The sequence below is a fragment of the Pseudorasbora parva genome, chromosome 6 (assembly GCF_024679245.1).
Source record: "Pseudorasbora parva isolate DD20220531a chromosome 6, ASM2467924v1, whole genome shotgun sequence".
Lineage (NCBI taxonomy): Eukaryota > Metazoa > Chordata > Actinopteri > Cypriniformes > Gobionidae > Pseudorasbora > Pseudorasbora parva.
In genome coordinates, this window is record NC_090177.1 from 8689086 (window position 1) to 8703083 (window position 13998).

At 37.7% G+C, this 13998-nt stretch overlaps 1 protein-coding gene across 1 annotated transcript in view; it reads left to right on the plus strand.

The window, feature by feature from the left end:
* slc1a7b (solute carrier family 1 member 7b) overlaps positions 1-13998 on the plus strand; it is a 113628-nt gene that overhangs the window by 55728 nt on the left and 43902 nt on the right. Inside the window, exons 3-4 of the mRNA XM_067445533.1 lie at positions 5044-5259; positions 13284-13326. Coding sequence (XP_067301634.1) covers positions 5044-5259; positions 13284-13326 — 259 coding nt within the window. The remainder of the gene's footprint in view (positions 1-5043; positions 5260-13283; positions 13327-13998) is intronic.

Sequence of the window (13998 nt, forward strand, 5' to 3'; positions counted from 1 at the left end):
GTCGTAAAAGTCTTTTTGCAAAACCTGTGCTGAAATTGTGACTGATTTACCAAGGAATCCACAATGAAATGTTCAGAATACAAATAAATAATACTCAACTGAGACATTCACATTGTTAAAAAATAAATAAGCACATTCCTAGCATTAGGATCGTTTGGAAGGTAATGTTATTTGTAGTCCAGTGATCCTGTATCTCTTCTCTCCTCTTGTACCTTTGTATTTTTATTATTTTAAATGTTTTTGCTTCTATCAAGATTTGCAAGCCTGGACTTACTTCATGGCTTTTAACACTTTAAAGGGATAATTCCCCCCAAAATTGAATTTCTGTTATCATTTAGTCACGCTTGCTCTAAACCTGTATAAATTCCTTATACACAAAGACAGAAGAAAGAAAGAAAAAATACAAAGCAGAAGAAAGAAATTCATACAGGTTTGGAACAACTTGAGATTGACAATGATGACAGAATTCAAATTTTGGATGAATTATTGCTATAATGGAGACTTTTGTAAAATCCCTAAAAAAGCAATTGCAAATGCATATGATTTGTTTCTGACATTTTGTTGTTGTTTTTCTGTAATTTTAAGGAATGCAAACTTCATAACCGAGACATAACTGAGAACTAAATTAATTTTCCTGAGCTATATAAGAAAAAACAAATCCTCTGGATGCAAAACTCGAGATGTTCTGAGTGATATTAATACATGTCCTCTGAAGTCTCTCAAACAATAAGGGGGGTGTCAAAATCATTCCAATGCAGGAAAAGAAAATCATGTGAATGTGAAACAGCAGTACTTTTGCTTGAGGTTGAGATGCCCTGCGGTCATTTGTATGTAATCTCTGGCTGATGGAGCCAGCTGTTCAGCTGAACAACAGAGGCTGTTTAGAGGGCACCTTCTCTCTCACGCGCGCTAATCTCACTGCTTTTGTGTGGATGACTGCTCGTGCTGTAGTGAGATTTAGCTGTATTCCCAGAGAAAAGAGTGTATGTGGACATGACAATGTTGGGCTTTTATAGGCACCTGAAGGAGTCCTGTTTAAAGGCTTTGAGAGATGAGAAAAATTGTGGGTCAAAATGTGGTCAGTTCAAACTATTCAAGGATTCAAGGCCATATTCTACACCTGTAAAGCATTTAATTTATTCTCTTGACCATAATGCTGAGTACACACTGCACGACTATCCGGGGTAGCATTGCTGTGGTGTGCACATGGGGCTTTACACATTGCATCACAATCGCCGACAACTCTGTTTGGTCCTCAAACTACATAGTTTCAAAATCAAAACACACACGAGAAGTGATGAGGAAATAAAAGATAATGTGTACGTGAGACCGGTGTTCTTGTTCGAGACTGGAATTGTTATTAAAAGGGATAGCCCACAAAAAGGAGATTAGTTGCCTGGTTGCTGAATCCACACCCTAGCTCTTCCATATTGGCTATCCATCTGTCACTCAAGTGACCACGTCCTTAATTATGCAGCACTTTAAGGCCTAATATAATTCAAATGGAGGAGTTATAAACAAAAAAATTAACCCTCACAGTTGTCCTGAAGGGCAAAATTAGCTATATAGACCAAAATCACTTTTTTGTACCAGGCTGTAAACAAAAAACAATCTTCTGTAAAGTTGGGCATTTTAACATGGAGAATATACACATTTGACTCTCTTCTGGAGCCTGTCTCCAGCGGACACTCGATGAATTAGTTTAAGTCACTTCCGTGTTGGCTTCAAGTGACCCCGGGAGGTTGCCGCTTGGTCAGAATCAAATGTGCCACACATGTCCTGAAACGTGAAGCCAAAGCGCCTTAATCGCCCCCAGGTGGTTGTTCCTAGTTTAGCTCATAAACCCCCATAAACCAAAAAATTTCTACATTTCCATAAGTGTTCACTTCACACCAACATAATAAGTTACTAACAGATACTGCAAGAGTGTGTGCGAATGGGCCTTTTGGTATCGTGGCTCTACTTCCTGCTCTCTACTGCACAGGTCCCAAATCAGCGCAAGATGTCAGCGCCATATTCGAACATCGGCGGTTTCACTTTTCTAATGAGAGATAGTAAAGAAGTCTCGTCTGTATTTTTTATGGTCAGAACACATTTCACACAGCAGGATTTTGAATCGCAGACAGATCCAGATATTTAGCATATAGGAATAGCCAAATATCTCACAGGTGTCGCCATTTGTCATTGTTTCTCTCACATTGCGTCTTTGATAATTCACACTACATGACTATCATTCGCGTGAACGAGCACCGGTTTGTCTCCGATTTGGGCATTTGTCTGCGATATAGCAAGACCTGTCGGCTAGTGAAAATCAGGGCTAAATTCATGTGAGCTGAACCCGGCATAAGTGACAGTAAGGACATGTATATAATGTTACAGAAGATTCTATTTTAAATAAATGCTCTTGTTATGAAATTTATTTTTTCAAAATATCCTTAAAAAATTCTCGTTATGGTTTCCATAAATACATATTGCAGCACAATATTTTTTACAGTGATAATAATTACATTTTACAATATATTCACATAGAAAACATTTATTTTAAAGGGGGAATGGCATGAATGTTTTTATTATTTTTATACATCCCTTGCTGCTTCACTGATAATTTTAATAAAATCCAAATAGTAGGAAAAATGATCAATCCTCATTCTGACATCTGTCTGAAATTATTTTAACAGGCTTTTCTTTAAAAGTATCAACATCCCCGGGCAGTTCAGTGTTTTAAAATATAAATCAATATAAAACCATCAATTACAGACATAGCATTGTCAAATCCTTTATACGGTTTGTGTAGCAGCTGCTGTCAGATCTAATACAGTCGCCGCTTCATCTGTCAACAAAAGTTTCTTTGTGAACTCTTCATTACACTGACTCCATTACAAAACAACCTGAAGCTAAATGCTCCAAACCAACATCAAAGAATAGACGGTTCACTGCTAATAGAGGGTATGCACTGACGTCACTTTCCCATCCCGAGGGGCAGAAGATCTGGGGAAAACCAGAGTAAAACCAGTACTTAAGAGTTTAAACTAAAGGTTGTACTCAATATAGAGTTCCTTACAACTTACCAAAGATCCAGTGATCCATGGATATTGATATGCAGCCAGGAATCGTGTTTTCCTGACATTTATATGAGCCTAATTTCGATACATAAACATATCAATATTTTTAACTGTAAGTCATTACATTTTCTAAAGTGAATCTCGCATTTATATGTGAATGGGTCTATGTATTGAGTGTGTGTGGCCGCTTGTCAAGAATGGAAAACAAACGTTTTAATCAAATTCTGTATATATTATAGGACTATAATAATTTTATTGATATCACAGAGACAGCGCGCAAAGAGCGCTCCTTCTCTTTATAATCACTGAAAGCTGTCACTCATTCAATGAACACAATCTCTCACAGATCCGTTATATTAATCATTGAGGCTGAGGACACAATGAATCTCTTATTTACACAATGTCTCCACTTAGAGAGGGTTAGCTCATGTGGACAAAAACTCCAGAAACTTAAACACCTGTGATTGGCCATTGCGTTTAAGAAACCAACAAACATGTCTGTGATTGGCTATACATTACTCACCGAAGGCAAAACATTCCTTTATGTTGGATATGTAATCATTTGAAGAGCGCAAAGACAGATACGCACTGGATCTTCTGACAGCTCTTTTCCGCTATTATATGCCATTACGACGACAACAGATCCTAGTCCAGCAGTTATGGGCAGCCTTCTAAACGCATTCAGGAGCAGAGCAGCAGACGCCAGTGGTTTGAGTGAGAAAATGTTAAAAGTCCTAACTTTACAGCAGAAAAAAAAAACGTTACAGCCTGGGACAAATTGTGGTTTTGGTCTATGTGGCTAATTTTGCCCTTCATGACAACGGTAAGGTGTGAATTTTTTTATAACATATTCATTTACATTATATAAAGCCTTAAAGTTCTGAATAATTAAGGGCGTGGTCACTTTGATTGACAGGTGGATAGCCATTTATCCGCTGTCTGTTAGTCATTGCGTCACCTAAGCTCCGCCCACATCCCGCCTCTTTGCCCATTTTCATCCGGGTATGATGCGTTGCCAAGATGGCGACGGCCAGCTCGTCTCTACTTTGCGCTTCAAAACTGCTCTTCAGAATCCTATGGGTGACGTCACGGACACTACGTCCATATTATTTTACACTCTATGGTCAGCACCAGCTTCAGACACGCCCTCTGTGTGAATGCCAGTGGGCGGGGCCTATGATGCGATGAAGTAGAACTATCGAAGTCTTGCTCTTAAAGGGATAGTTCACCCAAAAATAAAAATTCTGTCGTCATTTACTGACCCCCAGGTTGTTCTAAACTTAAATGTTCTGCTGAATACAACAGAAGACATTTTGAAGAATGTTTGTAACCAAACAGTTGATATAACCATTGACTTCCATGGTATTTTTTCCCCTATGCTATGCAAGTCACTGGGGCCCATCATGTGTTTGGTAGCCATATTCTTCTAAATATCTTCTTTTGTGTTCAGCAAAAGAAAGAGACTCATACAGGTTTAGAAAAACTTTAGGGTGAGTAAATGATGACAGAATTTGTATGCCTTTATAGCTGTCATGAATCCCACAATACCCATAAGAGCCGTTTTTGAGCTTGGTAAAATTGTTTTTTTAGAAGGATGTTTAAAGCTATGAAAGTTATGATGATTTAATGATAAATAAATACAAAAATCATTTGTAATAATATTTCCCAATATCACGGTTTTATTAGATTTGATCAAATAAACGGTGGTGTATACATCAAGTCATGACACCTTTATTTCTTTAGGGCTTCGATTTTTCAAAGCAACCTTCACAGTAATAAAAAGGAAAACAACAAATCAATGATGGCAAACTTCAAGTTAGAGACAAATATGAGCTCTACAGAAGACAATAGTGTTGTTATTCAGCTCCAGTCAGTGTTGATTCATTGATTATGAAACAAGATCATTTCAGTTATAAGCAGCTCTACAGTGTCACTATCCAGCTCAAGTCTGTTAAATATATCTCTGTCTGCTCTCCGTCAGTTTGATGTCCGGTCTGGCGGCGCTGGATGCAAAGTGTTCCAGTCGGCTGGGCCTCATCACGGTCTCTTACTATCTGTGGACCACCTTCCTGGCTGTGGTGGTGGGAATCGTCATGGTGTTGATCATCCATCCCGGGGGAATGGCACAGAAGGAAGACTCAGAGGACAGCGGGAAACCCATCATGAGTTCTGCTGATGCTCTCCTGGATCTCATACGGTGAGATGGCCCTCATGTTTAACCCTCATATCATTCCAAACCTGTATGACTTTCTATTTCTAACAAAAAACTAGGAACATGACTAGGAACGTTCTGGCAAGGTGCTCTTAAAGTTAAGCCAGGTGCACACTGTGCGATTTTGCCCACGATTTGGCCGTCTGAGACAAATTTGGCAAATCCTAAAAGATTCCTCTGATCCTCGGCTAAAATCTGACGTTTTTGGTCGTTAGTTTGACATGTTCACCGGCAGCCGATTAATGAGTGCTGCGATCAAATTTTACCTCAGACGAAATTCTGGCAGTGTCAGAAGATCTGGCACGCAATCCTGCAGTGTGACTTCTCCTACGACGACAGTCAAATATCTCGTTTCTTCAAGACAAACTATGACCAAAAGGAGTGCTAGAGATTTCTTTGTAGCCAGCATTTCAGTCCCGCGTGTAATGCAGCTCACCGTCACCGAACGCGTCATTCATTGATGATATCAGACTCTCGATGAGTTTTCTTGCGCGCGTCCGTTTTTAGCGCGCCTTCACTATCGTGCAGTCTGACATTAATGCCAACTGAGATCTTACAGTGTGACATGGCTTACATCGGGGATCATGTTCGTCAAGTCTGAAAAGGGACATTCGCAAAGGATTTTGAAAAATCGCACAGTGTGCAGGACCCATTATGAGCAAACATTCTTCTAATAACATTAAAATTTTCATTCAAAGTTATCTGGTTTTTAATAATGTTCTCAAACATTTATTAGGGATGCACCGATGTTAACATTTTGGCTGATACGATAACCGATCATATTAAAGCTGATAACCGATATATTTACATCTAAAACTGAATTTTTACATAATCTTTGACGGTATGATTATAAAAACAAAAGTCTCACTATTAAATCCATGTCCCAAGCACACAACAATAGCCTCTATGACAGACTTAGGGCCCTATCACACACCTAGCGCCAGGGCCGGCGTTTGCTACAGGCGAGCTAGGCGGTTGCCTATAGGGCGACAATTGTGTTAGGGGTGCGAGCGCGCTCTAGTGCCGCCCATTACTTCCCATAAGCATAGAATCGGAACAAGCGAAATACAACATAATGTTAATTAAACATGACCATCATAGGGCGCCCCCTCAGCCACACGTTTAATTACTAATCAACCTGATTATTAGATTGAATTGATGGTGATTATTGATTATTGGTTCAGGCGTTAGGTCAGGCAAGTGCTCATCTTGCGCGTTCATCAAAAATGAGGGGCCTAAACCCGCGGATGCACAGGGACGGAAAAAGAGAATGGAAGAAAGGGAGAAGATCAAAAGAAAGCCCAGTATAGAGGTTAGTCTTCTTATCTCAGCCAATAAGTTTTCAAACAAAATAAAATTACTTAGTATCAATCTTATCAACTAATATTTATTTTATTAATATTATTAATATTGTCACTAAGCTGTCACTTGCTAGTTTTCTACATAATTACTATACGTATTGCAAACATAACTTCACTGACAATAACCTACATGGATGTCATTTAAATATCAAAAGTCCAGTTCATTATGAATATGGATAACGTATGCATGTTATTTATGAAAAGTACAAACGCTCTCTACGTGGGCGTCGGAAGGAAATAAATACGGCCTCTCGTTTTTTTGTTTTGTTTTTTTTTACTGGAGCAGCCTACCGATAGATGCCATATTATTTACATTAAACACAAATATGCTGTGTTCAACAAATCCTTTACAGTGGCTTTAGTGTAGGGGTAAGACGCATGGCATCAAGATTTGATGCAGATCGATCAGAGGTTTGATCCTGCCTTTTGCCACACTCGCTCTATTCCCTTTTCCCATCACATATCAGATCGGAAAGGCATTTATTTTCAATAAAAAGTGAGAGAATGTTTGAAAAGTGGAAATAAAGCGTCGAACCTGTTTAATAATAAATGCTTCTCGGTTAGGGGTAGGCCTAGGAAAACAGACATGTGCTAAATTAGAATAGAGACGATAAAAGTGAGTGAGGTGAAGGGGTGAAGGGGTGGAGGGGTGGGGCTCGCAAAACTCCATCTCGCCTAGGGCAACCAAAGAGCTAGAGCCGGCCCTGCCTGGCGCAATATTTCAGCCCGTTATCATCATTTTAACATCCAGGGCCATGTTGTATAAATGTCAAATACACTGGCGTCAATCTGTTCGCCCGTGGGCATGCTGCTGGTCTAAAAACTAGGAGCAAAAACCTGCTCTAAAGTCAATAGTGCAGTTTTTTTTGTTTTATTTAAAGGGCGTGTTAGTAATATGAGTCTATAGTAAATGTAAATAGCGAATCCCCCATGGTGCGAGCACAATTGGCTTTTAAAGGCAAAGGGAGATGAGACTCGGATTGGTTTATTGCAAGGTACGCACCAAAACACACCTGTGACTCACAAAGAGACTAGCTACACCCATTTTGGACCTTGCGTCTGGTGCACCAACCGTTTTTTCAATTGTTAAACTAGCAAAAGTGGATTTTCATGCCCTAATACACATAATCCAGACCATGAGCTCAGATCATTAAAATAGGGCCCTTAAAGGGATACTTCAGCGCCTTTTCATATTAAACTATGTTATTCCCTTAACTAAAACGAGTTGATACATACCTCTCTCGTCTCAGTGCGTGCACTTAATCTCTCTGATGCGCGGTGACGATCTGATAGTATTTAGCTTAGCCCACTAAGCCCAGTTCATTCACTATGGTACCAAACAGAGATCAAGTTAGAAGTACCAAACACCTCCACGGTTACAGTTACACGAAAAGTTGAACGATCAAGTATGGTGACAAAATAAAACGTGGCACGTTTCTATTTGGATTAAAAAGGAGAACTATAATGTATGGCAGAATAGCACATCTGAGAGTACTTCGGCTCGGCGCAGTAAAAAGTCCCGGCCGAAACATCTTCCCTCACACCTCCCTATTGACAGAAATGAGAGAGTTGAGGTGTGAGGAAAGATGTTTCGGCCGGGACTTTTTACTGCGCCGAGCCATAGTCATACATAGTTTTACTCAGAAGTGCTAATCCGCCATACATTATAGTTCTCCTTTTTAATCCGATTATAAACGCGCCACGTTTTATTTTGTCATCATACTTGATCGTTCAACTATTCGTGTAACTGTATTTAAATAGGGGAAACGTGGAGGTGTTTGGTACTTCTAACTTGATCTCTGTTTGGTACCATAGTGAATGAACTGGGCTTAGTGGGCTAAGCTAAATGCTGTCAGATCATCACCGCGCATCAGAGAGATTAAGTGCACGCACTGAGACGAGAGAGGGATGTGTCAACTCGTTTTAGTTAAGGGAATAACATAGTTTAATATGAAAAAGCGGTGAAGTAACCCTTTAATGTTGCACTTAACTGTTTTTTCCTTTTTTGAAGTGATTTCAATCATATTTCAAGCAATTCAAAGCCATCATGACAAACAATGTGCATCTGAAGTGTCTCAGCTAAAGGAAATAATCCATTATTTATCAGCTTTAAGATAATATTTAAACTTTAAGAATTTTCCTATTGTCGATAACAACATATATCAGCTAATACCAATATATCGTGCATCCCTAAGATTTACACCGCGTTTATGTAACAGTTTATTTTCTAAAATGTTTTAGTTGGATGTTCATCTGACATTTTTTACTTTATTTAAAAATGTTCAGAGAACATTAAAAAGTAGCGTTCCCAGTAATGTTTGCATTATTAACATTCTAATAAACAGGAAAAAAAAAACTTTTAGAAATTGAATGTTTAGAGAACGTTCGGAAATAACGTTTCCATTAATAGGAACATTAGAAAAAAGTTAGTTGGGAAAGTGTCTTTTTCATTATCAACAATATCTGGCAATAAAAACTTTTTCATTTGATTTATGAATTACTAGCAACTTTTGGGCAGGTCAGTAATATTTTACAATAAACTGCCATCACGGATACAATCTCCAGCCAACCTCATTGATTTCGACTGAAGGGATCGCACATGACCTGTTTAAGGGCACTCAATGAGTCATGAACACACGTCTAGAACAATTTGAGTGTTTTGATAAATCCACTGTGATGTATTTGGACACTTAAGACAAATTGCATATCACTGCATTAGATAATCAAAATGAACAATAAACATGCTCCATTTCAGACAAATAAACAGTCACAGTAAACAGTCTTCAACACTAGATTTAATGTTGTGGGATTTCAAACTATGTACTTGTTTTGGTTGTTTTTTGTTGTTGTTGGAAAAGTGTGCTTTTGGTGATTTGTTTTTATGATAAATGATATCTAATGCAATGGTATACACTTCAAGTTCTGTGTGTGTGTGGGCTGGTAATCCCTACGTTATGGGGACAAAATGCCCCCACATAGATGGCAATATCCAAAATCCTTGTCCTTGTGGGGACATTTTTAGGTCCCCATGAGGAAAACATCTTATAAATCATAGAGAAGGGTTTTTTTTTTTTTTTTTTTGAGAAAGTAAAAGTAAGTAAGTAAGTAAGAAAGAAAGTTTAGAGGCAGTGTAGGGGGATAGAAAATACGGTTTGTACGGTATAAAAACCATTACACCCATATGAAAAGTCCTCATAAAACATGGAAACACTACGTGTGTGTGTGTGTGTGTGTGTGTGTGTGTGTGTGTGTGTGTGTGTGTGTGTGTGTGTGTGTGTGTGTGTGTGTGTGTGTGTGTGTACAGCATCAGCCAACTTTTCAATATCTGTCATTAATACTAATGCATGTGTTTGTAGCTTCAGTTGCACAGGGAGTGAATTATTAATGCTGCTGGAAGCAAATGCAGCCATTAGCTCTGCCTTCAGGAAGACGTGTAACTAAAATAAATGACACTCCATTGTTACACGCCATCAGCTGAGGGTCAGTTCATTAGAAACATGTTGTAAACAGTTGTTTGTGTGGAAAAGCCATTTAAAAGACTCTCAATACATTGAGGAGCTTCATGTGGCGTGTTGGCATGATTATTTCATTTATTCATTTATTTCATGAAAATTACAAATAAAAATGCTTTGCAATGTCATGGTTCATATGGAAGCTTTTTTCCGCCGCAGAATAAAACCCCCTTCAAGCATGGAGTCCACATTCGGGGACAGTAAATTTAACTCCATTTAGGGTCATCATGGTAATTTTCTCCGAACCACTTGAGGGCAGTGTCAGTAGACTGACAGCAGTATTTTAACAGTGGCTACTGTCTTGTATTCCAAATATTCATTGCGTGATGACATCATCAATCCAAGATGGCTGACAATGATTGCATGTGCCAAATGCAAGGGGGTAATCTAGCACTCGGAAAGCGTTCCACCCCTAGGGGCTGCCATTGCTAACCAAGCCATCACCTGCTGTTAGCATCCCATTGACACCCATTCATTTTTGAGTCACTTTGACAGTGAATAACTTTACATCTGAGGCGTTTAAAGACTCCATTTGTCCATTGTTTATTTCTAAAGAAACACGACAATGTATAAAAGGCTCCATTACCTTGTATCTTACACTATCGCCCAGCAGAAGCTGTTTTTGTAAAAATAGGCTAACGATTGCGTCATAACCAACGCGACCCTGTCGCACAGTTGAGAAATTACCGTATAGACCTGAGGAGACGCTCGCAGGCAATCTTTTACTGTCTATGAGACAGTCGGGGGGACGTGGAGACATGTCCTGGAGACTAGTCTGATAAAGTCAAGGGGGAAGAATGAGGAGAAGCCCATAGTGAGCCAAAAGCATCGGGAGAAAATATTTAAACAACGTGATTCAGATTTCACTTTCCACATCTACTAGAAGACCTACAGCTGTCAGACAGGAGGCTCACGTCACATCTACGTCCTCAAGCTCAGTCTGAGCCTGCGCAGTTCGCTCAGCCATCAGGAAGTGAGCGCCCCTAGGTTGACTTCATTCTTTCGCCGTAGAAGGCAATTGGATCCCTCCGTCCATTTCTTTTACTGTCTATGGCCAAATGCCCCAGGCGTATCTGTGAAAAACTCTTATACAAGGAGGTCAATTGAGTACATATCAAAAAATGTACATACTAATATCAAAAATTGTTAGTATGTACAGTAAAGTATGATGAATTATGTTAGTATTTTATAAGCTAAAAGTTTATTTAAGTTAAAAGTACTTTTTATAAGTCTGATAAGTTAAAGTCTGATTTCTGTAACCTGCTAGTATATCTGTTCTATTTTTTGCAAAGATGTTATGATTTGTCTTATACTATAATAAAACAGACATTAAATAAATATATCAACATAAATAACCATTAAAGTCTTAAAAATCCTTAGTTGCATTTATTTCAAATTTCTCCTCATATTAAAGTAATAAAAATAATCTTTAAATCTTTTTAAAAAAATCAAGATACTGTTTTTCATAATTCATGCATGAAAGGGTACAATAATAGCGACTTTTTGTCTCACAATTGTGGTTTAACATCTTTATCTTCTCAGTATTGCTAGATATAAACTGGCTTTTGCAAATTATAAACTATGATAAAATGACTTTATTACTTGCAATTCTGACTTTATATTTCACAATTTTGGCTTAATTTTTCAGAATACTATTCAGTTGTGAGTTACAAAGACAGATTTTTAGAGACTTTTTTTTTAGAGACAATAGAGACTTTATATTACGGAGATAAAATTCTGCGATAAAAAAAGAAGGGAAAAAAGTGAGAATTGTGAGATGAAAAGTTACAATTACATTTTTTAATTGTTTTATTCTGTGACAAAAACAAGCCTCCATACACTCCTGCCCACGTAAGAAGCATGTCTAAACAATGTTATCACTTAACCCTCTGGTGCTCTTCAGCCAATTTTGACTGAAATTTTTAACATGTTTTTTTTTTTTACTCTGTTGGAATTGTACAACATTTGGTAAGGTTTTGGCACTTGCTATGTGAATACACACACATTATGGACATGATTCGACAAGGTTAAATGGACCTGTAAAAAAAGTGCCATCTTGTGGAAGCGTTTGGTACTGCATCCAAACAAAATCTGACTGAAAGCTCATTTTTTGCGATATCAACCTTACATTAGGAACGCAATTTATTTAGATTTATGGCTTTGAACAATTGTATTTTTGTGAATTATTCATAACAATTAACATAAAATTAAATCCCTTTTAGTTCACTTTTTTTCTTTCTTTTTTTAGCAATAATCTCCCATGTGTCTTCTTTAATAAGAGACTAATTCTGCCTGTGCTTAAATAAGTCTGTGATCCAAAGTATTCATGATTTAGGATATTTTTCAGGTCTATGCTCAAAAAACAAACAAATTAGAACTACTGAATAAATGTATAATTTTGTACCATAAATCCTCTAAAAGTAAAAAATAAATAAATAGATAAATAAAAACTAAAATGTTTAATTGAATTAAAAAATAATTCTGGTCATGTTTTGACCTCCATGAGAAAAGTCATTAGGAAGGACTTTTATTGAACATTTTCAAGTTCTCTGAAACGTTCTGGAAAGCATATTCTCTCATTCGTTTTCAGTGGTATATGTACGTTTTATTAAGTAACACACTAAACGTACTAAATTTGCATGTGTGTGTGTGAGCGTTTATAAAGGTTCTGAATATTGCATGTCTTTTATCGCATGATTTTTAATGTGAAATTATGTAAATGTTGAAGTTTACTGTGGGAACTGTGTGAAGTTTAATGGCATTAAACATATTTCAATTTGAATCTCATTTATAACAAATACCAACCAAATCTAATAACTGCTTTTATTCAGTATAAACAAAATCTTAATTTTAACATTTTATATATAAAAATTTCAAAATGTATTTTTTTAAGAACATCTCTGAAAATGACAACATCCATAAAAAGCAGAAAATGCGTTTTTTAGTGACTATTTATTGGCCTTCATTCATTCTTTATGTTTTTGTCCACTCACATAAGGAGCAGCAAGGACCATTTTTATGAAGGATACTAGAAGTGTGTGCTATGCTTTCTATGAATGTCTTAATATAAGCATTTACCAATTCAATGACGCTCATGTACTCTTCTAACTGTAGTGTATTTTATGTCTCTGAATAGAAACATGTTTCCAGCCAACCTCGTTCAAGCCACATTTCAACAGGTAAGAATCCACAGTTAGCCTTGAATTATTAGTCACTCTCCTTATATTATACCTAAAGGAAATTTGGCAATGAACCATTGAATTAATGCTCAATAATTCATTACTGCGTTTTCCTCAATACATTAAAGGGACAACATTACACACTAACTAAACTTTAAAAAGTGATACCATAAACAATATATGCAAAGTTACAATGCTCAAAGTTCAAAGCAAAGGGAGAGATTTCATTTTACAGAAACTGCTTTTTAAGGACTACGACGGTAACTTCACCTCACTCGAAGGGGATCGATAAGCAAGCTTTATTAACACTGCAGTCACACTGGTCAAGCACCAGTAAACACAGCAAAATAGAGAAGGCTACACACAATCATGGCCAATAAGCAGGCTAAAGGTCAGGGCAGGCAAAGGACAAACACAAGTCTGAGACAAAGCAGGTAGTCCAAAAGGCAGGCAGCAGAGAATCATAGATGAGATAAACAACAGGGTCACAACGTGTTGGCAAAAACAGGGGAAAACGGCGTGGCAAAACAAAACTTTGCATTGGGGAAAGGGGAAGAGTCCGTTTAAATAGGTCAGCGGATAGGCTACAGCTGGGCCGGCTGATCAGTGCCAGGTACGGGGCTGATGGGAAATGTAGTGCGGGTGTAAGAAAGTCAGTCCTCTGGTGATGGA